This window comes from Zeugodacus cucurbitae, chromosome 4 (assembly GCF_028554725.1).
Source record: "Zeugodacus cucurbitae isolate PBARC_wt_2022May chromosome 4, idZeuCucr1.2, whole genome shotgun sequence".
Lineage (NCBI taxonomy): Eukaryota > Metazoa > Arthropoda > Insecta > Diptera > Tephritidae > Zeugodacus > Zeugodacus cucurbitae.
Genome location: NC_071669.1, coordinates 29,948,475 through 29,976,169, shown reverse-complemented (window position 1 = coordinate 29,976,169; position 27,695 = coordinate 29,948,475). Strand labels below are relative to the sequence as shown.

Genomic DNA, 27,695 nt, shown 5'->3' with positions numbered 1-27,695 from the left:
TCTTCAATAAACGATTAAAAAAATCAAAGTTTTACAAATTATGATGATTTACGCTTAAGACAGATCTACAATAATGTCTATCAATCATTTTAAAATTTATCGGCTATAACGTTTTGTCTTTATGCGTTAGAATTTTTTCTCTGCATTGAAAAATTTACTAATTTAATGTATACCTTAGCCACAAAAATGTGTGACCGGGTCTGGTAGTTTGGTATAGTTTAATTGATTCGAATTGATACTCTGGAAAGGTTGGCTAAACGAATACAAATATTATATAATGTAAACGAACTGTTACGTAATGTTACATACTATATTTGATAATTTAAACTTTTTTTAAGATACAATAAATAAAATAAAATATATATACATATATAAGAAAAGACAACGACAAAAAAGTTATATGTTAGGGATGAGTAAAAATTACATGTTCGCTTGGCTGCGTATCTGTTATTACCAAGTAAAACTATTCTATGTTAAAAGTATGTGTGCAAGCCTATGTAAGTTGATGTGTATTTAATATGATATACCATGATATTACCGACTGATTATAGTATTGAGATACGTCAGTTATTATGACATACATACATTCATGTGCAAATTGTGGATCTATCAGTATACTTATAAGAGTATGTAAATTTGGTAACAACATAAAAAATGTTTAAGTATGTGTATTAACTATGAACATATATGTATATATATTGTTCAAATAAATTTTAAGTGAAAAAGAGACTTTAGTTTCATTTCGATTGCTATTTAAACCACAGTGTTTTCATCTTAAGCCCGAAAATAAAATTTTGTTGTAAATATAACAAATTATTACATAATAGAAAAGTGAGTAAAATATATTTTAAGAAGACATAAGTATTGCATTATTTTATACATATTTAATGTAGATAAGAGTGTAATAAATTTTTTTAAAATGTGTAAGAAGTTAATAAATTTTGACAAAAATTGCTTAATACACAGTCTGCATCTTAACAACTTTTACACATACGCTATATACTACTTTATTTCACTTGCATGATTTTTATTTACAAACAAGTGCATCCGTATATACATATGTATTTGTAACCATATACTATACAATAATTGGTATACAGAGCATTGCGTAAGTATGTGAATGTAGTGTACACCATGTGAAATCTTAATGACACACTTTTCAGCGTTAAGTGAAAGTGATTGCATTCAATGCCAACACAAAAACCACAGTTAATATTACACTCAATATTAAACATTAGTTATTAATATGTAAACAAATTGGAGTATCATGATACAATTTAAAATTATCGTTTAGAATTACTGGTAACAAACCTAAACATTATTCTTCGGCATAAATTTCAATGAATGATGAGTGAGAATATGCCAATTCCTTTGTACAATGAAAACTCCTATTTTGAAGTAAATTTCATCAACATAATTCTTTTTGAATGGAATATATATGTATTTGAAAAGTAATAAGTGAATAACAACCTTGCATGCTTTATAAATATATGGGTTTTTTCTTACTGCAAGAAAGTGTAATGATCAGGATCATGAAGTGGACCCATCAACCCATATACACGTAAATAATCGCGAAGTAAAATCCCTCATTTGAGAGATTTGTTTTGATATATTTCTTAAACTATGAGTTATGAAAAGATATGAAATAAAATGATTTTGTTGGAAGTATAATAATTGCGTATAACATTCTTATAAATCCACATATTTTTAGCGTTATCAGTTTGAAAGTCAGCCTAATTGGTTAAAGAACTACAGCTATATATGCATGTATTCCTTAGATCATTATGATAAACACTGTTTTTGTCAAACGAACTATGTGGTGAATTTTGTTTATGTTGGAGTACTCTATGATTGAATTATTAAGGGTTTGGAAAGTAATGACACGAAAGTTTTGACACTGCGTTACAAGAGGTTGTATTTGCGAAGGAAAGAAATGTGGGAAGAATTTATTCACTTTTTGTAAAAATGTATTTAAATTATTTTTTGCAGATAGATAGCCTATCGTAATAATATGATCTCACTATTATAATTTTAAAACGATTCTGTAATGCTGACATAATTTAACCGCATTCCTCTACGTGCTACCATTATAGCTAATAAAGTAACAGTGGAAAGGGCAATCTAAACTGTCAATTTCGATTGAAATGAAATAAAGAAATATTAAATATTCAGGCATGTTCTGTAAATCATTTTCAGACAAATTTTTTTGATTTTCCGTTTTTAAATCGCAAGTTTTTCCGCTTTTCATTTTTCGAAAATAAACAAACCGTTTTGTATACCTGTTCTGTAAATCGAAATCGTTAAAATATTTATGTTTTGAATTCGGGAACAAAAATGATTGCGGTTTTTAAAATTGGGTAATTTCTTGTAACCTATACCTATTATTATGATTTTCAAGCAAACGGTGGGCCTTATACCGCGTATATTGGTTTATATGTGAGATCCTAATAAAATTAAGCGAACGTCTAACATTGGATATAGAGTAGCTTGGTGGCAAAAATAGTTGAAATCGATTCAGGACCAGCTGTCCTCGTATATGAGTCAAATAGTGTATTATAAAGATATGTATACCATTAAATTTAATAAATAGATTGCGAGAGAATAATATAATCGATTACATCCGAATTTAGCCCTTCCTTACTTGTTATTATTTCATAATATCTTATAAATCAATTAAATTTTAGATGTATATTATTAAAAGATAACGAATTATTAAATTAAATATGTAGTTAATAACCAAGACTATTAGCTTCACAAATTAAATATGGGTTTACATTCCTTATAAAAAATAAACGCATCATGACTTGAGCCAGGACGGCTTGCATGTATTGCTCGTATTGTCATATTACACAATTTTTGCAATATTGTATGAATTTCAGAACATGCGTGATAATTTTACTATATAAATGTTACTTGATTTATTCGTTTAATTATATATTTTTATTTTATTAATCTAAACTGATATCCAGAATGGTAACTAAATGAAATTATTATTTAAATTAAATAAAAACGTTGGCAACAAATATATCAAACATGATTGGGACTCTAGATGCATTGTACTACCATAACTGTGAAGAACTCAGAGAAAAATCTAAAAATATATTATCCTGCTGTTATATATTTATTTATTAATCAAATATTTACTTTTGCTTTAAAATGTAATTCAATGGAACAATTTAGTTGAATTTATGCAATAGAAAACTCAAATGTCAATAAAATGAAACTTTTCTACCACTTGAATTGGTAAATATCTACTACTATTTAAATTTTTTGAACAATTTTCAGAATAAATGTCGAAAAAACATTATTGTTTTGCTAACGCAGAAGGGTTGTCAAAAAAGAGTGAGAAAGCTGTTTACTTTCCAAACGTTTTATAATTGAATCATGGGTGTACCCACATTAAAAATATATAATAATTCATGACATATCGTTTTCAGACCTCATATACTTTTTATTTTAAATAATATCATTTATACGATTGTGGCACTATTGTATATTGCGTTCGACTAACTTACATCATATATTCGTTAGTTACATCGTAAACATGCCACGAAACTTTTCAATTTAGCTATTTAGACTATTTTGGATTTCCTGTGAGGAATAAAGCTAAATCTTGACTTTCACATAAATGTTATTCAAGGTGTGTGAGACTGCTATTAGGTTGGGCAAAACAAGAACCCAGACATATGTAAGTAATTTTTTATCCCAATGATTTTTACCGAACCAATGGATCATGAGTGTTTATTATTTTTATTTTACTCAAACCAAAGGCATTACAGCCATGTACCAAACTGCCTATGGCAAAGCCTCCAAATCGATGAGTCAAGATTCAGGACTCAATGACGCAAAAATTAAAAAGGATATATTTGTAAGTTCACAAATACAGCAAATGATAAAGCATAAGAGCTTTGAAGAAAAACTGATTGATCAGGAAAAACACGTTTGGAAATATTTTTTGAAGTTTGTCTAAACTTTTATAGGATACCATAAATCGAAAAATTACATAGACTTACAGCCCCATTCTGTGCATTTGACAAATTTATAAAATATTTTTAACTTTTTTGTAATGTATGTCAAGAGAGTTGGTAAAAGATGCAACCAACGGTAGTTGCTTACGCTTACACAGAACAATATGCGGAATTACTGTTGCTTATAAATGCACCACAATGATTCGCGAAATACAGTTGAAGTCAATGCAAGTGCAATTTTCGGTGCCGTGAAAAAGTCTAAATTACATTGTTAAACTGAATGCGAAACCGAATTTTTTGTGCATTAATGAAAGACACAGAGTCCTGGCGCAAATTGAATATATCTTTACTTTTGTGGTTTGCGGAATCTGACAAAAACGAAAACAAAATTACTTAAACGTTTCGTTAGTGAACCGAAAAATTATAAAAACAATTTAATAAAAAGAAAAACAAAACGTTATTATAAATAGAGACAGCCGTACTAAACATGTGCGTAAGCAAATAATTATATGTACAATCAGCTGTTCTCTTCTTACAATTACCAGCTGTGATAAAAGTTGCTATACAGGTTTAATAAATACAGAATAAAAAGTTTTATTCCCAACTGCATTACCGACCAAACGGCAGGTTGCTAACACCCAGTGGGGAAATCGCTAAAAATAAAAAATGGCTGAACCTCAAAATGAGATGAAACTGAGAAACAGTCTAAGTTCGTTTAGAGTAAATAAAATTAGAGAATTACAGAAGGCTAACTGTCTAGTAAAAGAAAGGCTTAAAACTTTAGAAACGACGTGTAATCAATTGCACAAAGATAATTTAGCACTCAAAAACTAAAACTAAAAACTGAAAGCCAGTAAAAGCAAGCCTTTTAGTACAGCACCAAAACCATCAGATGTAAGTGTTGATGAAGTATACGAAACTGATGAAGATGAACTAGCTAAAGAAACTGAGTGGATACTCTTCAAAAAAAATGTAAAGCTGATAGTTTCCCAACAATTAATAGCCCTATGGAAAATAAAAATAAAGCAAAGGCGGCCATTATAATAAACGATGTTAAAGATTTCAACAAATTACATTCGGATATTACCGCTCTAACAAAAAACAAATTTTTTATAAAGCTTTTGAGTAACGGTGCCTACATTGGTAACCTTGGTTTAGCTACAAGAGCACACATAACAGGCCAATAAAGGTAGTGATACAAGATTTGCACCACTCACGTGATACTCAATCCATCTTGAACGACCTTAAAGATGAACGCTTTAAGGTGTTAAATTCAATTAGTGGAAGACTAAAGACCGCTAGATATGTTTTTAGTAGTATTCGATGCTACCTACGACATTAAGAAAATTTATTAGATCAAAAGCATTCTTAATACGGTTGTCAAGGGACCTCTAAATTAATCCCTGTGCAAAAACTGTCAAGCTTTTGGACATACAAAAGACTTCTGAGGTAAGCCATCGAGATGTGTGAAAGTTGCAAACATCTTACAACTGAATGCACCAAAGCCGAAAAAGATCCTGCCAAATGTTGCAACTGCGGCGATTCCCATCCTGTAAGCTACCGTGGTTGGTCGTTGCAAAAGAACTACAAAAAATTAGAGACAAAAAATGGTAATACAGTTGAGGAGAATGTCAATGCTCAGGCGAAAAACCACGTTGTGGACAAAGGAAGGAAGGAAGTAAGACCCCTCCCATCAACTTCTAAACTTACATTTGCCCAAATGGCTAAGAGAGGTCAGACAAATACAGTTGAAAAAATTTGACCGTTATCCCAAATTCTGGATAAACTAAACGAACAAGAAAAATTATTTAAGTCCATAAATCAGCGGCTCACCGTTTTTGAATACCATATACATACAATTTATTGATGAACAGTAACTCTTTGAAAATAATGCTATGATCTTTGCAAAAGTAAAAATGAGTTGTAAGTTATTCTAAACGATATAGTCCACCTAAGCATGATATTAAAACTGATACTTATACGAGTTTATTAAAAAACAAGTAAGGAAGGGCTAAGTTCGGGTGTAACCGAACATTTTATACTCTCGCAATTTATTTATGTAACTTTATTTATATTATACAATACCCAATTTGACCCACATATTCGTCATATATATTGTATAAAGTCCATTGAAAGTTTGAAACCATAATATTAGGTTATAAGCACCGAGGGCCTCGTGTTCGATATATGTATGTATGTGATTGGCGTTGCAACCGTTTAGCCGGTTATAGCCGAATCGACGATAGTGCGCCACCTGTCTCTCTCCTTCGCAGTTCGGCGCCAGTTGGAGATCCCAAGTGTAACCAGCTCGCTCTCCACCTGGTCCCTCCAACGGAGTGGAGGCCTTCCCCTTCCTCGGCTTCCTCCGGCGGGTACTGCATCGAACACTTTCAGGGCTGGAGTGTTTTCGTCCATTCGGACAACATGACCTAGCCAGCGTAGCCGCTGTCTTTTTATTCGCTGAACTATGTCAATGTCGTCGTATAACTCGTACAGCTCATCGTTCCATCGTCTGCGGTATTCGCCGTTGCCAATGTTCTGAGGACCATAAATCTTGCGCAAAATTTTCCTCTCGAAAACTCCCAGTGTCGTCTCATCTGATGTTGACATCGTCCAAGCTTCTGCACCGTAAAGCAGGACGGGAATGATAAGCGACTTGTAGAGCTTGATTTTGGTTCGTCGAGAGAGGACTTTACTGTTCAATTGCCTACTCAGTCCAAAGTAGCACCTGTTGGCAAGAGTTATTCTGCGCTGGATTTCGAGGCTGACATTGTTGATGCTGGTTCCCAGGTATACGAAATTATCTACGACCTCGAAGTTATGACTGTCAACAGTGACGTGGGAGCCAAGACGCGAATGCGCCGACTGTTTGTTTGATGACAGGAGATATTTCGTCTTGTCCTCATTCACCTCCAGACCCATTCGCTTCGCCTCCTTATCCATGCGGGAAAAAGCAGAACAAACGGCGCGGTTGTTGCTTCCGATGATATCAATACGCACGATAGTGAGTCACCTTGTCTGAAACCTCGTTTGGTATCGAACGGCTCGGAGAGGTCCTTCCCAATCATGACGGAGCTTTTGGTGTTGCTCAACGTCAATTTACACAGCCGTATTAGTTTTGCGGGGATACCAAATTCAGACATCGCGGCATAAAGGCAACTCCTTTTCGTGCTGTCGAAAGCAGCTTTAAAATCGACAAAAAGGTGGTGTGTGTCGATCCTCTTTTCTCGGGTCTTTTCCAAGATTTGGCGCATGGTGAATATCTGGTCAGTTGTCGATTTTCCAGGTCTAAAGCCACACTGATAAGGTCCAATCAGTTTGTTGACGGTGGGCTTTAGTCTTTCACACAATACGCTCGATAGAACCTTGTATGCGATATTTAGGAGGCTGATCCCACGGTAATTGGCGCAGATTGTGGGATCTCCCTTTTTATGGATTGGGCAGAGCACACTGAGATTCCAATCGTCAGGCATGCTTTCTTCCGACCATATTCTGCAAAGAAGCTGATGCATGCACCTTATCAGTTCTTCGCCGCCGTATTTGAATAGTTCTGCCGGTAATCTATCGGCCCCCGCTGCTTTGTTGTTCTTCAAGCGGGTAATTGCTATTCGAATTTCTTCATGGTCGGGTAATGGAACATCTGTTCCATCGTCATCGATTGGGGGATCGGGTTCGCCATCTCCTGGTGTTGTACTCTCACTGCCATTCAGCAGGTCGGAGAAGTGTTCCCTCCATAATCCCAGTATGCCCTGGACATCGGTTACCAGATTACCACCTTGGTCTTTACATGAGGATGCTCCGGTCTTGAAACCTTCGTTAAGTCGCTTCATTTTTTCATAAAATTTTCGAGCATTCCCTCTGTCTGCCAGCTTCTCAAGCTCTTCGTACTCACGCATTTCGGCCTCTTTCTTTTTTTGTCTGCAAATGCGTCTCGCTTCCCTCTTCAGCTCTCGGTATCTATCCCATCCCGCACGTGTTGTGGTCGTTTGCAATGTTGCGAGGTAGGCAGTCTGTTTTCTCTCCGCTGCGAGACGGCACTCCTCATCGTACCAGCTTGTTTTTTGTCGTTGCCGAAAACCAATTGTTTCGGCTGCAGCGGTACGCAGTGAGTTTGAGATGCCGTTCCACAGTTCGCTTATACCGAGATGCTGATGAGTGCTCTCAGAGAGCAGGAGTGCAAGTCGAGTAGAGTATTTCGTGGCTGTCTGTTGCGATTGCAGCTTTTCGACGTCGAACCTTCCTTGTGTTTGTTGACGGGCATTCTTTGCTGCACAGAGGCGGGTGCGTATCTTCGCTGCGACCAGATAATGGTCCGAGTCTATATTTGGTCCTCGGAGCGTACGCACGTATAAAACACGGGAGACATGTCTTCCGTCTATCACAACGTGATCGATTTGGTTCCGCGTGTTTCGATCAGGAGACAGCCAAGTAGCTTGATGTATTTTCTTATGCTGGAATCTGGTACTACAGACGACCATATTTCGGGCCCCAGCGAAGTCGATCAGCCTCAGGCCGTTTGGCGATGTTTCGTCATGGAGGCTGAATTTTCCGACTGTTGTGCCCAAGACACCTTCTTTACCCAAACTGGCGTTAAAATCACGAAGCACGACTTTTACATCGTGGCGGGGGCAGCGCTCATAGGTGCGTTCTAGGCGCTCATAGAAAGCATCTTTGGTCACATCGTCCTTCTCTTCCGTTGGGGCGTGGGCGCAAATCAGCGATATGTTGAAGAACCTCGCTTTGATGCGGATTGTGGCTAGACGTTCATCCACCGGGGTGAATGCCAGGACTCTGCGACGGAGTCTCTCCCACCACAAATCCAACACCAAATTTGCTCTCCTTTATATGGCCGCTGTAGTAGATGTCACAAGGACCCACCTTCTTCCGTCCTTGTCCCGTCCATCGCACTTCTGGGATGGCGGTGATGTCAGCCTTAAGTCGTATGAGGACATCAACCAGCTGGGCAGAGGCACCTTCCCAATTAAGGGTCCGGACATTTCAGGTGCATGCCCTTATATCATTATCCTTAAAACGTTTGCAGGGGTCGTCATCAAAAGGGGGGTGTCTCATCCGAGGCTTTCGTGGATTTTTCATTGGGGGGGGTGTTTTTATGTGGTGGGTCCCAAACCCTACGCACAACCGCATAAGCGGGCTTCGCCTTCTCACTTTAGCTCGCCTTCAAACGGATGTCTGTTGGCTACCCAGAGGATACTTGGTCTAAAACCGGAAGTCGTGAGCTGCTTGAACCATGTGGAGAAGAATCGTTTCTGGCCACTCCCAAGTGAGTGACAATCAAAAACTTTCCTCACTTGCGTGAACTTCTACACATGATCCCATCGCCCGATATATGGGGCCTTAAAAACCTATTTCCGATTTCGGCGATTTTTAGAATGAGGCTCTGCCACACTATTAACATAGTAATTGTGCAAAGTTCTGCACCGATATCTTCACTAGGACTTACTTTATATATTGTAAAGTAAACGATTCAGATTGTCTTCAAAGCTCTGGTATATAGGAAGTAGTCGTGGTTGGCCTATTTTCACAACATATCATTGGTATGTAAGGAAACTATTGCAAACCAAGTTTCATTGAAATCGGTCAAGTAGTTCCTGAGATATTGTTTTTGACTCATAAGTGGGCGAAGCCACGCCCATTTTCCATGTTGTAAAAAAATCTGAGTGCAGCTTCTATCTGCCATTTCTTATGGGAAATTAAGTGTTTCTGACGTTTTTCGTTAGTGAGTTAACCCACTTTTAGTAATTTTCAACCTAACCTTTGTATGGGAGGTGGGCGTGGTTATTATCCGATTTCTTTCATTTTTGGACTGCATTAAGAAGTGGCTAAAGAAAACGACTGTAGAAAGTTTGGTTTATACAGCTCTATTGGTTTGCGAGATATGTACAAAAAACCTATTTGAAATCTCAATTTTTACCCAAGTTATCGCTTGCACGGACAGACGGACAGACAACCGGATTTCAACTCCACTCGTCATCCTGATCATTTATTTATGTATAACCCCATATCTAACTCTTTTATTTTTTGGTGACACAAACAACCGTTATGTGAACAAAACTATAATACTCTTGCGAGAGTATAAAAACGTATTTGTCCAAACTCACTGTTGATAAATCTACCAATTATTCGCTTTGGATAGCTGGAAAGAATATTAATAAACAAATAAAACAAGTCGCACCAATAAAATTAAACGAAACTGAGTGGGCCAAAATGAATGCACAAAAAGCTGCAGTATTTGCGAATCATTTGAGAAACACATTTACACCTAACGAGGCACATGCATTTCCACTCGTCAGCATTTTTTCAGTTACTAGTAAAGAAATTAATCGTCAATGGGTTTGATTTAATAACCGGAGAAATATTACGCAATCTACCAAAGAATTGTATAAAAAATTGTAAACAGTGCATTATACTTACGATACTCGCTTTGGAAAGTATCTGAAGTTATTATGATACCTAAGCCGGGTAAACCACTATATGATATCACATCTTATAGGCCAATATCGCTGCTGCCAGCTCTATCGAAAGTCTTCGAGAATGTTCTCATAAAGAGGTTCAAATCAATAATAGATCGAAAACACCTTTTACCAGTACATCTTTTCGCAGTCCTATTAGCAGCAGAAGAGTCAACCTCAGTATCTACCCTTCGAGTGCAAACAGCAGTCAATGCAATTACCAATGCACGGAGACTTTACTTAAAAAAAACATCATACCATCCCAATTATATAAATGTTACTCCTATACCACATCGCAATAATTCTAATTACCTAGGAATCACCCTAGATGCTAAGCTGCGCTGGAAAGAGCATGTCAAGAAAAAAAGGGATGAGCTTGATCTACAATTTGCTAGTTTTACCATCTAGTTGGTAGGATATCTACGCTTTCAATCGAAAACACGTATTTTCAATCGAAAATATATAATCAAGTACTAAAGCCAATTTGGGACTATGGAGCTCAACTATGGGGTTGGTCAAGTCAAAACTTGATTGCTTGCATTCAGGCTTCCAAAATAAAGTTCTAAGAAGTATAGTTTTTGTTCCTTGGTATATTAGATCTGCTGACCTTCACCGTGATCTTGCTGAACGAGAAAACCAACTGAAACGTAAGAGGACTTCAGATTTAGCAAGCCAACAGTAGCAGCATTTAGCTTTCAATTATTATTTTTAGCTTATTAGAATTAAATTGTTGTTAGTATTTAATCATTGTATACTAGGTACAATTGTAATAAAAACAACTGTTTGTCAAGAAATAAATTTTTTGGTATTCTTTGAAAATTTTGATAAAATACAAAGCTTCAGTACACATAGCTTTTCCCCACACGTGTGGGAAACAAAATAATATAAACAAAAACAGCTGATTTCTGACCAATTATATTGAATTGAAATGAAAAATTTAATTGAATTACTCTATAGCGAAAGCTTTCACATGCGTTTCTATATTTATTGCAAAATGGTTAATAATTTAACGTATATTTCACAATAAATCCTTCTCTCTTGGACTAGACGTTAAGTTTCTGAGAGTGCGCAAATATTTCATGCTCCGAATCTGGCCTTATTTTTCACCCAAAAGGCCGTTTTGGATGAGAGGTTGTTTTAACAGAACCTTCCTTATTGTGGCTTCGTTGAAAAGTTTGGTTTAAGATTGACCAGCCTATCTATCCGATTCTGATCTCAAGATATCGACTGACCTGATGCAAAGTATTTGGTTTGGTTTTACAACCCCATTTACTCTATATAGATGATAGGGTTATACCGCCTTACTCGTAAACCTCGCTAACAAACAGGGAGTGCCGCGCGTAAATGAGGTTGATTGAAAATCAGATGAATCTTTTCCCCGCAAAGCCATAGAATACTGTATAATATAATACATATACATATGTACGTATGTATATCCTTTATAATATATTTAAAAATATTTGAAATGCAATTTTATTTGGTTGGTTGTTATGTTTAAATTTAGAAAAGTTCCTTGGGAACCACCAAGTCTAAACTTTGTCCTTTATTTGCAAAAGTTTGCTAAACTGTAATCGTATGAAATATATAGAAAACAATTTCATCAAAGTTACCCTCATTATCTTCATTTCTTTTATACAAAAAAGGGAACAATAAACTTCTTAATATAAAACAAGTAAGGAAGGGCTAAGTTCGGGTGTTACCGAACATTTTATACTCTCGCAATTTATTTCTACAATTTTATTAATATAACAAACAATTTGACTCATATATTGGGCATTGAAAGTTCCCATATCCCATATGGAAAGTTATGACCCGATTTCACGCATTTTTGGCACGGGACATATTATTAGGAGAAATATATTCACCCTGAATTTCTTCAATATATCTGAGAGACTTACCTATATTTTCGTAAAAAAATTTGTTAGAAGCACTGAGGTTCTCATATTCGATTTATAGGGTCTTGAAATCTTATGGACCGATTCCGATTTATAGAAGGGCGATGCCACTCTTTAAATGCAGTATTTATGCTAAGTTCTGTTCCGATATGTTCACTAGTGCTTACTTTATATATTGTAAAGTAAACGATTCAGAGCGACCTCAAGTTCTGGTATATGGGAAGTAGGTGTGGTTGCGAACCGATTTGGACTATTTTTACAACATATCATTGGGAAGCTAGGAAGTCATTATTGAACCGAATTTCATTGAAATTGGTCGAGCAGTTTCGGAGAAATTTTTTTGTTTAGTAGTTTTTAACATAACTTTTGTATGAGAGGTGGGCGTGGCTATAATCTGATTTCTTACATTTTTGTACTGTATAAGGTAGTACCTAAAAGAAACGACTCTTGAAAGTTCCCTTGATATAGCTTTTGTAGTTTACGAGATATGTAAAAAAACTTAGTAGGGGCGGAGTCACGCCCACTTCCCCAAAAATATTACATCCAAATATGCCCCTTCATAGTGTGACCCCAAAGTTTACTTCAATAGCTTAATTTTTTGGCTTAGTTATAGCTCTTTATATGTTTTCGGTTTTCGCTATTTTGTGGGCGTAGCAGTGGTCCGATTTCGCACATCGAAAGCAACATTCCTGTGGGGCCAAGAAACACGTGTACCAAGTTTCATCACGATATCTTAATTTTTACTCAAATTACAGCTTGCATAGGCGGACAGACGGACGGATGGACAGACACCCGGATTTGAACTTTTTTCGTCACCCTGATCATTTTGATATATGTATATAACCCTATATCTAACTCGTTTGGTATTAGGACTTACAACCAACCGTTATGTGATCAAAACTATAATACTCTATTTACCAGCTTTGTTTCGAGAGTATAAAAACGGCTCAATAACGCGAGGCATCAGCACGTTCATATTTTTCTTCTTTGTATAAAAATAACGATTTTAATTTTATTTTACACACAGAATCCGAAATGCTTGATAAATTTTTATAAATTAGAAATATATTGCACAGAATAGGGCAGTTAATACATATATGAACTTATAAAAGCATATAAACCTTTTACTTAAAAATACATACATATGCTGTACTCTCTTATGGATCTCTTGCCGGCAAATTTGGGTGCCGTTAGTTACAAATAAGGCGTGAGATTAAATCAGGACATTTACTTAATGGAGAAGCGCTATTAAAGGAACTTCCAGAAGCCAAAAATACCGTGTCCGAAATAATAAGAACAACCAAAGTAAGCATATAAATCGACGAATATTTTTTTTTTTTGTAAAAGTTTTTTATTAAAACTTTTTTTCAACAAACATTTGTATAATGATGGAGCTTTTAAAAAATAGAAAATTTTGTTAATATATTCACATTTAATATTTTTACAGCGTTTTTTGTTGCTTTGAGCCCGAAGGTAGTTCGAAAAAATAAGAACAATACATAAAAAGTTCCATTACGATATTCTAACTGTGTTTAAATGTTCACTGATGCCTTTTCATTTAGTGATAAGCTGTTCTTAACCCTTTCATGCCCATAGGCAACATTGTACTTACCGGCTTCTAATTAATTAATTATTTAAATATTTTTGATCAGCGGTTTTTTCAATTATGTAGACTTATGTGTTGTGCAAGCTTACAGTTATTTTTTCTGATATGAGCTGTGCACGTGTTCATTCAGTAAGAGTTCTCCGCAGAGAGAAATTGGCAAAAATCGTTTCGCGAAAAAAGTTATACAAAAGTGGTTACACCATAAAAATAATAGTTTTATTTTAAAACAGAATGAACTATATAAATAAGATAAGAGAGTTATTTGAAAAAAAAATTAATGATAAAAGTTTTTAGTTTATTTATAATAATTTAATTTGTGCCTATAAACATCCTGTAACTAATGAACCAGGATACATAGGACATAAAAAATTTTAGCGCCGCCTATTTTAATTCGGGCATGAGAGGGTTAAACGATGTCTAATTACTTCGGCGCATCTGGAGTGAATAGAATCCACAAAAGTACGGCAAGTTGAGAGGGGTATATTTTTCATGGTATTTTTATACTCTCGCAACAAAGTTGCTAGAGAGTATTATAGTTTTGTTCACATAACGGTGGTTTGTAATACCCAAAACTAAACGAGTGAGATATAGGGTTATATATACCAAAGTGATCAGGGTGAAGAGTGGAGTTCAAATCCGAATGTCTTCTTAATACAGTTCAAAAATGAAAGAAACCAGATAATAACCACGCCCACCTCCCATACAAAGGTTAGGTTGAAAATTACTAAAAGTGGGTTACTCACTAAAGATAAACGTCAGAAACACTAAATTTCACATAAGAAATGGCAGATGGAAGGTGCACTCAGATTTTTCTACAAAATGGAAAATGGGCGTGGCGTTGCCCACTTATGGGTCAAAAACCATATCTCAGGAACTACTCGACCGATTTCAATGAAACTTGGTTTGTAATAGTTTCCCTACATCCCAATGATATGTTGTGAAAAATTGTGTATTATATAATATAAATAAAGTTAAATAAATAAATTGCGAGAGTATGAAATGTTCGGTTACACCCGAACTTAGCCCTTCCTTAATTGTTTATTATATTAATAATTTTTGGATTTTTTTTTGGTTTCGAGACTTTTACACCCTCTTTCACATCCACCCAATTGTATTAAACTCTTAGATCTTCGAGGCATGTTTTCGGCCAATATCTTCATGATATGCTCATCACAATGGCATATGTTCTTTGGCAAAAGATAGGACAATAGTTATTAATACAATAAATGGCAGCCATAATACCTATGATACATACCAGAGGCCTAGCAACACTCCATTAGGTCATTCCAATAACATCAGTTTAATGTCTTAATAATTCATAGTATTCATTGTATATTTTGAGTTTAATTGCTGATTATAGGATTACCTAATATTGTTGTAGTATTGTTTTTTCCTCACTCGTCGAAATAAACAATATTTGACTCATCGGTCCATAGAATATCATGTCAATTAATGACAATATTATGTCATTTCTATCAAATTGAAGTCACCGTTCTATGTGCATACTATTCAGAAAAAGTCCTTTTATGGAATTCGATTATCGGGTTAGTAGATAATAACCCTTTTCTTGTTGATGAAGTTAATATTAGCAAAAGAATTAAATAATTTACCCGTCTGGACGTCTAATAATAATAGGGTTTTCTTTTCTCAAAAAAGTGTAACATTTATTCTGCCCTATACTCGGATTTTCAATTTGTGAGTGAAAGAAGACTTTTTTTGTTCTTTTATCATGTAAAAAATAGAACACATTCAAAGAGGTAATTTAGCATTTGCATAATGTTGAAATATAAAGAGGCAGCATTTTCGTTGAGAAAAGAAAACGTTATAACTTTTGCAGTTTAATATTATTCAATTCGAAAATACCATAAATTTCTTAAATTGGCTTTATTTTTCTTTACCACAATCAATTTTGAATAACTTCCCTCAGCTCCATAGAAAAATGTCCAAATCTTTCGATTTTTAAAGGATTAAAAAAAATTTTAACTGTAAACTCGTCTGCATACATACCTATATTTTTGCACTTTTTTCAGAAAATATATTTTTGATGTCACAAGAAAACTTGATTTATACATTGTTTTCAATCACATATTAGGGGTGTTTTTTTTTTGACTAGTAACAACAGCTCTGAAATTGTTGGATTCAGTACCCGCCGGAGGAAGCCGAGGATGGAGAAGGCCTCCACTCCGTTGGAAGGAACCAGGTGGAGAGCGACCTGGTTACACTAGGGATCTCCAACTGGCACCGAACTGCGAAGGAAAGAGACGAGTGGCGCGCTCTCAACGATTCGGCTATAACCGGCTAAACGGTTCAACGCCAATTACATACATACAATAACAAGTTAATAGCAAATACAACGTTCGAGCCGACATTGAAAACAACATGTTGTTTGTGAGTCTTAAAACTAAACGAGTTTGATATAGGGTTATAAAAATCAAAATAATCAGTATGACGAGCCGAGTTAAAATCTGTCTGTCAAGCGATAACTTGAGTAAAACTTATAATATGTATATTAATGAAACTTCAGGAATTATACCATCTTTCATTTACTATATATAATGTTTTTTGTTTTCTAGTGGACTTTGTGCCGAATATATGGGTCGAATTGAATGTAATTTTAAAGCGTTTTCTTTTTTCAAAAAATGTTTGCATTTATTCTGGCCTGTACTCTGGTTTTCAAATTGTGAGTGACAGTTGACCAGCATAATAGGGTGACACTTTTTGTTCTTTTATCATGTAAAAAATGGAACACATTCAAAGAGGTAATGCAGCATGTGTATAATGTTGAAATATAAAGAGGCAGCATTCGAGAAAAGAATACGCGCTTAATAACATTAAACAAATAATTCGGTCACACCCGAACTTTGCCATTCATTTCTTGTTTTTATTTCTGTTTCTCCATTATTTTGTTATCAAATAAGAATTTAGAGCTTGCAAAATATGTACAAAATAATATCGACTTCAAGTCGTTTTCAGCGGAAACTGGTTTTCATTGCGATTTCGTTTGACAGATTTTGCATGGATGAAAACACAATTTTAAGAACTAAAACCCATTTTTTCTATGAAAAAATGTTTTCAATGTCGGTCCGAACATAGTATAAAACACGGACCTAATTAACTTACATCATAAAAATCAATTATGTTGACAAAGCGGGCGCAAACTCCAAACTAACTTATTTGACTTATTGAAAAAAACAGTAGATTTTTAAATCTAATTTTCCTTATTTCCTTCCGCTTTTTTATATTATATAATACTGGTATATTAAGGACTCTAATGTCATTTAATTTGCAACATCAACCTGAATTAATAAATGTGGTTTGTAATCATCGTCATCCGTCAAAATGGTGTTTCTCGATAATCCCAACTACTTCTTTTGGAAATAACCTTATTTTAGTGAATGAAAAAATCTGATGAACTGGCAATGCCTTTAAAATTCAAAATACAAGCAATGATAGCTTATACCAAACCAAATAATATCGTAAGTTGCTGGTCACATATAACACGTATATTATGTGACCTTAGTATGGTTTGTAAATCGGTCTCACATAATACATATACAATGATACAATAGATACAAATAACAATAGTCATATCTTTGAAAATAACGCTTTTTACTAGACCTAATATTTACGAATATTGGCCTCAAAGCTCATATTTCTTGGCTCCATTTTTGTATATTCAATATACAAGGGCCTACCGTTAGCTCCTGCCGTTAGCCTACCGTTAGCTCCAAACAGTATGACTGTCACTTTTGTTGATGACACCACGATACTATGCGTCGAAAAACCAACAGAAAAAGCTGCGCTAAATCTGCAAAATGCAATCAACTCTGTTTTAAATTGAACTCAGAATTGAAAAAAACGGTGGCAAGCTGGTTCATGTGAATTTTACAAACAAATAATTCCTAATTAACCTATACGTATTTTTAAAGTCTGCGTATCATATGCAACTACAATATATTCGCATAGCCAAATATCTTAACATTACTCTTGATGCTAGATTACGCTGGAAAGAGCATATTAAGAGCATAAGAGTTTGACGAAGGTCAAACATGTCCATATATAACAAATTACTTCTTTATAAACAATTATCAAGCCGGTATGGTCAAATGGTGCGCAATTGAGGGGTGTGCCAATGAAGGAAGCATATATCGCTCATTTACATGAATAGTGTCACAACTCAAAAAAGTCGGAGAGTCTCTTATTTGGCAAATATAGAAAAATGCCATAAGTGAATTGAAAAAACTAGTGGCATGTAATATATTTAATAGAATGATGAGGATAAGAGGACTAAAAAGAGTGTACTGAAGCTTTGCCGTAGACATAAACGCCCCTTTTGAATTATGTCGTTATTTGTGAAAAATATAAATTTATTTCGCTATCATAAGTTAGATGTGGCGTTATTTCTGAAAAAAAGCAACATGAAAAATTGAATTTCTTTTCCACAAATATCGTTCTAACACAAAATATGTCATTCTTTCTGAAAAGAAAACCAAATTCACTCTATGACAATATGTGTTCTTACTGTCTGTCCCTCGCATTTCGGTGCCAGTTGGAGATCCCAACGGAGTGGAGGCCTTCCGCTTGCTCCGGCGGGTACTGCATCGAACACTTTCAGAGCTGGACTGTTTTCGTCCATTCGGACAACATGACCTAGACAGCGTAGCCGCTGTCTTTTCATTCGCTGAACTATGTCACTGTCGTCGTATAACTCGTACAGTTCCCATCAATATCAATATCATCGTCGTACTCCAGCAGCTGTACACTCTTATAAAAGATTATCTATTTAGCTCTGCAGCTCGTTTTATTTTTTCCAGGTTCAAGTAAAAGAAATCTCACCATAGTGAGTCACCCTGTCTGAAACCTCGTTTGGTATGGAACTGCTCGGAGAGGTCTTTTCCAATCATAACGGAGCTTTTGGTGATGCTCAACGTCAACTTACATAGCCGTATTTGCTTTGCAGGGATACCAAATTCAGACATCGCGGCATAAATGCAGCTCATTTTCGCGCTGTCGAAAGCAGCTTCAAAATCGACAAGGTGATGTGTGTCAATCCTCTTTGCAAGGGTCTTCTTTTCTTTGGCGCATGGTGAATATCTGGTCAGTGTGGATTTTCCAGGTCTAAAGCCACACTGATAAGGTCCAATCATTTTGTTGACGGTGAACTTTAGTCTTTCACACAGTACGCTCGATACAACCTTATAGGCGATATTTTGGAGGCTTATCACACGATATTTGACACAGATTGTGTGATCTCCCTTTTTATGGATTAAGCAGAGCACATTGAGATTCCAATTGTCAGCCATGAAGATGCATGCATGCACCTTATCAGTTCTTTGGTACCCGCCGCTTTATTCTTCTTCACACGAGTAATTGCTATTCGAATATCTTCATGCTCCGGTAATGGAACATCTGTTCCATCGTCATCGATTGGGGAATTGGGTTCGCCATTTCCTGGTGTTGTACTTTCACTGCTATTCAGCAGGTCGGAGAAGTGTTCCCTCCATAATTCCAGTATGCCCTGGACATGGGTTACAAGATCACCACCTTGGTCTCTACATGAGGATGCTCCGGTCTTGAAACCTTCGTTAAGTCGATTCATTTTTTTCATAAAATTTGCGAGCATTACCTCTGTTGGCCAGCTTCTCAATCTCTTCATACTCACGCATTTCGACTCTTTCTTTTTTGTCCGCAAATGCGTCTCGCTTCCCTCTTCAGCTCTCAGTATCTATCCCATCACGCACGTGTTGTGGTCGTTTGCTACGTTGCGAGGTAGGCAGTCTGTTTTCTCTCCGCTAAGAGACGACAATCCTCATCGTACCAGCTCGTTTTTTGTCGTTGTCGAAATCCAATCGTTTCGGCTGCAGCGCTACGCAGTATGTTTGAGATACCGTTCCATAGTTCTCTTATACCGAGATGCTGATGAATGCTCTCAGAGAGAGAAATTTAAGGTATCTAGTGTTTTCCCTTACTGAATTTTTAGTTTTTTCAACATAACCTTTGTATAGGAGTTAGGCGTGGTTATAATCCGATTTCCTCCATTTTTGTACTGTATAAGGTAGTACCTAAAAGATACGACTGTAGAAAATTCCCTTGATATAGCTTTAGTAGTTTACGAGATATGTACAAAAAACTTAGTAGGCCACGCCCACTTTCCCAAAAAAATACATCCAAATATGTCCCTCCCTTGTGCGATCCTACGTACGAAATTTCACTTTCATAGCTTAACTTATGGCTTACTTATAGCTTGGTATTCGCTATTTTGTATTTCGCTATATTTTTTAACTTATCCTTTTTATGGAGCCTATAAATATGTGTATAAAGTTTGATCAAGATAAATTTTTACTCAAGTTACAGCTTGCACGGACAGACAGATAGACATCCGGATTTGAACTTTACTCGTCACCCTGATCACTTTGGTATATATAACCTTATATCTAACTCGTTTAGTTTTAGGACTTACAACCAAACGTTATGTGAACAAAACTATTATAGTATCTTAGCAATTTTGTTGCGAGAGTATAACAAGTAAGGAAGGGCTAAGTTCGGGTGATATACATATACTGTATAAAGTCCACCGGAAGTTTGAAAATCCGAATATGAGGTGCATATATGGCCCAAGAGGAAATATTGACCTGTTATTTCCCATTTTTGGCACAAACGCAGACGGAAGAAGACGTGGTTGTGATGAAAAATACTTTTATATCTTTATTTGGGGCTTAGTTATAAGTTTTCGTTTTTCGCCAATTTGTGGACGTGACTGTGGTCCGATTTTGCCTATTTATGAATGCAACCTTCTTATGGTCCCAAGGCACACGTGTTGCAAGATATCTCAATTTTTACTCAACTCAGACAGATATCCGGATTTGAACTTTACTCGTACCCCTGATCATTTTTGATATAAATAACCCTATATCTAACTCGTTTAGTTTTAAGACGTACAACCAAACGTAATGTGAACAAAACTATTATAGTATCTTAGCAAGTTTGTTGCGAGAGTATAAAAATTAAAATCTCAGAAATTATTGTAAAGGGTGATTTTTTAAGAGCTTGATAACTTTTTAAAAAAAAAAAAAAACGCATAAAATTACGTTAGATTGGTTCATGACATTTACTTTTTGAAGATAATTTCATTTAAATGTTGACCGCGGCTGCGTCTTAGGTGGTCCATTCGGAAAGTCCAATTTTGGGCAACTTTTTCGAGCATTTCGGCCGGAATAGCCCGAATTTCTTCGGAAATGTTGTCTTCCAAAGCTGGAATAGTTGCTGGCTTATTTCTGTAGACTTTAGACTTGACGTAGCCCCACAAAAAATAGTCTAAAGGCGTTAAATCGCATGATCTTGGTGGCCAACTTACGGGTCCATTTCTTGAGATGAATTGTTCTCCGAAGTTTTCCCTCAAAATGGCCATAGAATCGCGAGCTGTGTGGCATGTAGCGCCATCTTGTTGAAACCACATGTCAACCAAGTTCAGTTCTTCCATTTTTGGCAACAAAAAGTTTGTTAGCATCGAACGATAGCGATCGCCATTCACCGTAACGTTGCGTCCAACAGCATCTTTGAAAAAATACGGTCCAATGATTCCACCAGCGTACAAACCACACCAAACAGTGCATTTTTCGGGATGCATGGGCAGTTCTTGAACGGCTTCTGGTTGCTCTTCACCCCAAATGCGGCAATTTTGCTTATTTACGTAGCCATTCAACCAGAAATGAGCCTCATCGCTGAACAAAATTTGTCGATAAAAAAGCGGATTTTCTGCCAACTTTTCTAGGGCCCATTCACTGAAAATTCGACGTTGTGGCAGATCGTTCGGCTTCAGTTCTTGCACGAGCTGTATTTTATACGGTTTTACACCAAGATCTTTGCGTAAAATCTTCCATGTGGTCGAATAACACAAACCCAATTGCTGCGAACGGCGACGAATCGACATTTCACGGTCTTCAGCCACACTCTCAGAAACAGACGCAATATTCTCTTCTGTACGCACTGTACGCATTCGTGTGGTTGGTTTAATGTCCAATAAAGTAAACTGAGTGCGAAACTTGGTCACAATCGCATTAATTGTTTGCTCACTTGGTCGATTATGTAGACCATAAATCGGACGTAAAGCGCGAAACACATTTCGAACCGAACACTGATTTTGGTAATAAAATTCAATAAGGGTATTCGTTTAAACGTGTAATGTTACCCATCGCATAAATTTATGCAAATACGCAGTGTGTTACATGAACGCACTTCAAATTCTTTGTGTAAATGCCACTTATTTATGTATTAAACAGCTGTTTGGGTGTCAAAATATTAAAATGCCGAAAGTTAGCGAAAAAGCAAAATTTATTCAACTTTGCGAAAAATCACTAGTATTTGATTTGTTAATGTTGGAGCTGTTTGGAAAACATGACGGTAATTGTTTTGCGTCAATGCTACATTTTTTAAAGGCGCATATATACATAAATATATAAATGATTTCAGAAATCCAACGCAAAAAGGAAGATGAAATTATGGAAGACTTTAGCTTTGCATTGGCAGCTGCTGCATATTTTAGATATGGATCTACATTTGTTCATCATTCTGTCCCAAAATCACCCAACTTTTTAATAGATGTATTACCGCATTTGGATGAAAACAGGTTTCGAGAAATTGTGCGAGTCAGCAAAACCACATTTGATTTTATCATTGATCTGATAAAGGATGACGAAGTGTTCAATGGTCCACGTTCATGTAAACAGTTTCCTATCCAAATTCAATTGGCTGTAGTAATGTACCGACTGGGTTCATGTGGAGAAGGAGCAACAATTACTAAAATTGCTAGTTTGTTTGGTATTAGCGATGGTGGAGTAATACAGGTGAGCTATTTACATATGTATCGGTTAAAATTTGTGTTTCAGCTGTATTTTAAATTTCTCAATAGGTCATGACCAACAGGGTATTTGATGCAATTATTAAAAGGAAAACTCAGTTTCTGTTTTGGCCGGACCCTGTAGAGCGTAGAGCTTTAGTTGTTCAAACACTCAGTGAGCTACCACATTGTGTTGGCTACGTAGATGGAACGGAGATAAAATTGGCGGAAAAACCCACTGTAGATTGCGAAGCATATTTTTCTCGCAAGCATATATATTCACTTAAGGCTCAATGTGTGTGTGACCACAAACTAGTAATTCGTCATATGGTATTGGGGTATCCCGGTAGTGTTCACGACGCTAGGATATACAACAATTGCGAGCTATCCACAAACGCCACTGAAATGCTAACAGGATCAGAGTGGTTAGCTGCAGACAGTGCATATAAATTAACTTCGACCCTTATTACTCCTTTTAGAATAAACGCAACGGAAGGCACCTTGAATCAACGAATTCTGTTCAACAGAACGTTCAGCCAGTACCGAATAAGAATTGAGCATTGCTTTGGTTTATTGAAAGAACGTTTTAATAGCTTGAAAGAACTCAAAATTCAAATAAAGAGTGATAATTCGGTAAAGTTTGCATGCCGGTGGATATTAGTTTGTGCGATATTGCACAATATTATATTAAAAGAAAACGACGGTGGTTTTGATGTTGACGAAGAAAGCATTAGTGAAAACAGTGAAGTCGACGAGCCTGGGGATCAAAACTTACCAACAGTTGAAGGTGCATCTAAGCGCCTTTCATTGTTATCACTAATGGAAACTTAAAAATAAAGTATTGAAACTCATGTTTACATATCTTTAAAATCCATTAATATATGCTTTTATTTACAGAAAAATAAAAAGTGCTTCTGTGCCTATTAACATTTAGTTACATTCAAATATACATGTATTTTGCTATGAGATCTTTTAAATTTGCGAAAAAAGTACCATGTGAAATCTCTTAAAGTTTCACATTTATTTTGATTTTAACTTTAACTCTATTTCAAACATTTTAATGCGTTCTTCACTAGCAAGTTTCAGTTTTTCAATTTCCAGTTTGGTTTCTTTTTCTGATTCAGTTTCAATTCTTTTCATTTCTAATTGATTATTCAGTTCAATTCTTTTCAACTCGACCTCATTCTTTTCTTTTTCTTTTTCTAATTCTATTTTCTTAACTTCTAATTCCAACCTTTTCTCCTGAATAAAAATCAATTTATTGAACGGGGCTTCACTCTTTCTTTTTGGTTTTTTTGTTGAACTTCTAAAGTCCAACGAACTTTGTGGTGTAGAAGTTGCCGCGGCGGCGGCACTGCAATCGCTACTTATACTTATAGGTAATATTGGGTCAACTAAATCCTCACAATCGAGCGCACACAAGTCGTAGGAATCGATGGTATCGTTTAACGAACTATCAGCACAAGGGGAATCAGCCAGTACTTCAATGCTGTCAGTGCTTTCAAAAATTACTCCGGGATTTACATTTTTGCGTTGCCCGAAGATAACTTCCAGTAAGTCAAAGTTGGGACAAATTTTGTTGACATGCGCTGATACGCTTGACTCGTCACCATTAGCGAGTAGTCCAGACCCAGTTTTGTTTTTCCAGGCTGCCGCGGCAACGTACAACGCTTTGAGATACCTCATTTTGCTTTTCATAGCTACGCAAACGACAGATTGAAGTGCCGGTGTATTTTGCTGCAATTTTTCGTAAAACCTTTGGGAGGTCGGTTTCTGGAAGATATGCGTAAATTCGTGTTAAAACAAACATATGTACCTAAACATTTTCACTTTTCTAAAACCCTTACCTCAAAAGATTCTGGACTATCTTTAATTGCGTCGGATACTGCTTGCAACAGCTGCAGGGACTGCGACTCTGTCCAGCGATGGGACGGTTTCAGCCGTAGACGCTTTTGCTTTAACTTTTTATCCTGAAATATAAAACAATTGCAACAATTAAATAAAATTTATGTTCCGAGTTTCATTCTTACCTTTTCCATTTTAATTTTCACAATAATATTCATCAGCTGGTCGTTTGGTAGGGTTGCTTTTGCAATATCGTAAATTTACAAGTGTTCTTTACACACTGACATTGGTGCGTAATGTGTTTAAATGAATTTCCATATAAGTTGCTGCCAGATTTTTACGCATTCGTAAATATACACGGTTTAAGAGGTTTACGGGGCTTTTACACGTTTAAACGAATACCCTTAATGATTTGCAAGCGTTGCTCGTTAGTAAGTCTATTCATGATGAAATGTCAAAGCATACTGAGCATCTTTCTCTTTGACACCATGTCTGAAATCCCACGTGATCTGTCAAATACTAATGCATGAAAATCCTAACCTCAAAAAAATCACCCGTTAGTACTACCTATTTTCGTTGTAATGTTATATATGTATTTAGATATAACTGGAATAATTAAATATTTTTATATGATTTTCTAGTGTTGGAAACTGAAACAAAATACAAGACCGAATCCACCGAGCAAGATTCTTCGGAACATTTTGACCCTTATCTCTGCTCTTTAAGTCCAGCACTGAAAATTATCGCTAAAGAAGAACTCCATGAAGATGATAACATACGCTGCCAGGCACTGCAGCAATTACGTGAATGGATAACGAAGCACCCGCGTATAAAAAAATGTCGCACAGATTCTGTTTTCCTCTTACGATTTTTGCGGACAAAAAAGTTTTCCGTTCCCGATGCGTGTGAAATGCTTGAACGTTATTTAACTATACGTCAATTATTCCCACAATGGTTTTCTAAACTAGATATTTTGGATCCAACTATCAGCGAAATTTTTGATAACGGGTACCTAGTACCCCTGCCGCAAAGGGATGAAGACGGAAGGCAAATCATACTGTCAGTGGCAAAAAATTTTGATCCATATAAGTACACCTCTGTTCAGATGGCGCGTGTGCATTCACTGGTCTGTGAAGGTTTGTTAGATGATGAAGAGTCGCAAGTAGCTGGTTATGTATATATTAATGATGAGAGTGGAATAAATATGGGATTTGCTAGTCTTTGGTCTCTTTCAGATTTAAGAAATATGATCAAATGTATACAAGTAAGTAAATTTTAAGTGATCAAGTATAACTTTATATTGAGCTTTCGTTTTAGAACTCTACTCCAATGCGTCATAAAGCAACACATTTTGTTAACATTCCGCACTTCGCGAATCGTATTATAGAATTAGGAGTGTCGTTACTTAGCGAAAAACTAAAAGGCCGTATAGCTGTATGTTCGATCACATAGTAATGAGTATTTCCGACTAATTAAATTTATTTAAAGATTCACAAGTCGCTGGATGCGTTGAAAGAGAAAGTGAAACCTGAAATTCTTCCTCAAGAATATGGCGGTAGCATTCCCATGGCAGACATTATAAAGGACTTTAAATTTAAACTCTTACAAAAACGAGCATCAATATTATCCCTTGACGAAATGTGCATTGAATTGACTAAAGACTGCAACAGCTCATCTATAAAAAGTGTTAGTGATATTGATGGTGGAGTTATAGGAAGTTTCAGAAAGCTAGAGGTCGATTGAACAATAAAGCTTTCAATGCTATTAATTAGAGACCACAAATTAATTTGATACCATTTTATGATAAGTACAATTATTTTCATAGTCAATAAATACAAAAAAATTATGTTGTGTATAAAAGTAATTAATTATTTTAAATTTAATGAAATAATTCATATTTATTATCCAACAATATATTGGCTTCCATACATTCAATTATTTTCATAACACTGGCACATAGCGGGAAAGGCACTTAAACGGGGAGGCGCTTAAGCGGGGATCACTATAACATTTTTCGATCAAGCTAGATGATATAAACATTCGAAGTTCGATCTTTGAAAAAAAAAAATATATTTCAAAAAATACTGGCACAATTTTTTTTAAATTGTGTATTACTCTCTTCTTTGTATGCATATTTCTTATAATTCAAAAAAACACGTGTCATATTTCTCAAATTTTAGATTGTATTCATAACTACAATATCATGTAATTTATATTAATTTATCCAATAAGCCTTTTTTCGAAACTCGAATAAAAATATTTCGTTTTTGGAGGTTAGTTTCGAAAATCAAAGAACAAAAATATTTTACTTCTGACTCAATTTTCCGGAAAAAATAGGTTTCTTCAATACCCACTTGATCGAAAAATTTTATAGTGATCCCCCTTAAGCGCCTCCCCGTTTAAGTGCCTTTCCCGCTTATGTGCCAATATTTTGCGGACCATACTTTTCTTACATATAACTTATTCTCTCGGAAAAATCTTATTTGTTCCAATGCCCAACAAAAGGTCGATTTTGCAGTAAGGTGTAATAATATTAAATATAAAATTGCACTCGATGTGTTGTTATGATTTTGAATAAAAAATATATAAGAGGTGGATATCTAATTGAAATACTGTCATTTATTAGTAATGAACAATTCCAAAAATCATTTTGCAAAAATATATTGAAGTACGAGAACGTGATGGAAGGTTGGGGCCAAGTCTACAAGTTCAATTAAGGGGTTATATACAGTTAGAATTTTCAAAAAATCGATTTTTTTTATTTTATTTTCTTAATGTACATATATTTAAAAATACACACAGAAAATTTCATATCGTTCCGGTGAATATTTTCAAAGTTACAAGCAAATTTGAAAAGGCGTTTCAGTTGCTTGGAAGTACAAGGTCCAAACTTTAAACGCGGTTTTCTCAAAATGGTGTTTTCAAAGTCGGTGACCAACATTACTCGAAAACGGCTAGACCGATTAGTCTCAAATTTTAACACGACCTTCTTAAATATATTTTTAAGTAATTAATCGTAGATTTTTTCTCTCCGATAAATATTTTTTTTTTATAAACAATTTAAGGCCGAAATTT

General features: G+C 35.6%; 3 protein-coding genes across 9 annotated transcripts; 2 read left to right on the top strand and 1 right to left on the bottom strand.

Annotated features, from left to right (window-relative positions):
- The first annotated feature begins 255 nt into the window (after nt 1-255).
- LOC105219799 (clavesin-1) lies at nt 256-26,484 on the top strand. 6 transcript variants are annotated; one of them, XM_011196113.3, is made up of 4 exons: nt 256-497; nt 25,262-25,884; nt 25,938-26,054; nt 26,109-26,484. In XM_011196113.3, exons 1-4 carry the CDS (start codon nt 401-403, stop codon nt 26,361-26,363), a joined length of 1,092 nt encoding a protein of 363 aa, XP_011194415.2. In that variant the 5' UTR covers nt 256-400; the 3' UTR covers nt 26,364-26,484. The 6 variants fall into 6 exon arrangements, with proteins under 6 accessions (XP_011194415.2, XP_011194416.1, XP_011194417.1 ...); XM_011196114.3 differs by having other exon boundaries at nt 486-626; XM_011196115.3 differs by lacking the exon at nt 256-497 and adding an exon at nt 634-831.
- Nucleotides 22,083-23,653, top strand: LOC128921385 (putative nuclease HARBI1). 2 transcript variants are annotated; one of them, XM_054228950.1, is made up of 3 exons: nt 22,083-22,339; nt 22,409-22,782; nt 22,848-23,653. In XM_054228950.1, exons 1-3 carry the CDS (start codon nt 22,165-22,167, stop codon nt 23,604-23,606), a joined length of 1,308 nt encoding a protein of 435 aa, XP_054084925.1. In that variant the 5' UTR covers nt 22,083-22,164; the 3' UTR covers nt 23,607-23,653. The 2 variants fall into 2 exon arrangements, with proteins under 2 accessions (XP_054084925.1, XP_054084926.1); XM_054228951.1 differs by having other exon boundaries at nt 22,083-22,782.
- LOC128921387 (uncharacterized) lies at nt 23,635-25,029 on the bottom strand. The gene is made up of 3 exons (XM_054228955.1): nt 24,806-25,029; nt 24,623-24,745; nt 23,635-24,548 (listed from the first exon to the last, which is right to left on the bottom strand). Exons 1-3 carry the CDS (start codon nt 24,836-24,838, stop codon nt 23,796-23,798), a joined length of 909 nt encoding a protein of 302 aa, XP_054084930.1. The 5' UTR covers nt 24,839-25,029; the 3' UTR covers nt 23,635-23,795.
- Nucleotides 26,485-27,695: the final 1,211 nt, after the last annotated feature.

Excerpts from the sequence above, each read along its gene's own strand:
- LOC105219799 (XM_011196113.3), top strand. The coding sequence starts at position 401 with ATGTTAGGGATGAGTAAAAATTACATGTTCGCTTGGCTGCGTATCTGT. Across the intron at positions 498-25,261 it reads AAGTATGTGTGCAAGCCTAT|TGTTGGAAACTGAAACAAAA; the intron begins GTAAGTTGATGT and ends ATGATTTTCTAG. Across the intron at positions 26,055-26,108 it reads AACTAAAAGGCCGTATAGCT|ATTCACAAGTCGCTGGATGC; the intron begins GTATGTTCGATC and ends ATTTATTTAAAG.
- LOC128921385 (XM_054228950.1), top strand. The coding sequence starts at position 22,165 with ATGAACGCACTTCAAATTCTTTGTGTAAATGCCACTTATTTATGTATT. Across the intron at positions 22,340-22,408 it reads GCTGTTTGGAAAACATGACG|AAATCCAACGCAAAAAGGAA; the intron begins GTAATTGTTTTG and ends AAATGATTTCAG. Across the intron at positions 22,783-22,847 it reads GCGATGGTGGAGTAATACAG|GTCATGACCAACAGGGTATT; the intron begins GTGAGCTATTTA and ends ATTTCTCAATAG.
- LOC128921387 (XM_054228955.1), bottom strand. The coding sequence starts at position 24,838 with ATGAATATTATTGTGAAAATTAAAATGGAAAAG. Across the intron at positions 24,746-24,805 it reads TGAAAATTAAAATGGAAAAG|GATAAAAAGTTAAAGCAAAA; the intron begins GTAAGAATGAAA and ends TTTATATTTCAG. Across the intron at positions 24,549-24,622 it reads ATAGTCCAGAATCTTTTGAG|AAACCGACCTCCCAAAGGTT; the intron begins GTAAGGGTTTTA and ends CATATCTTCCAG.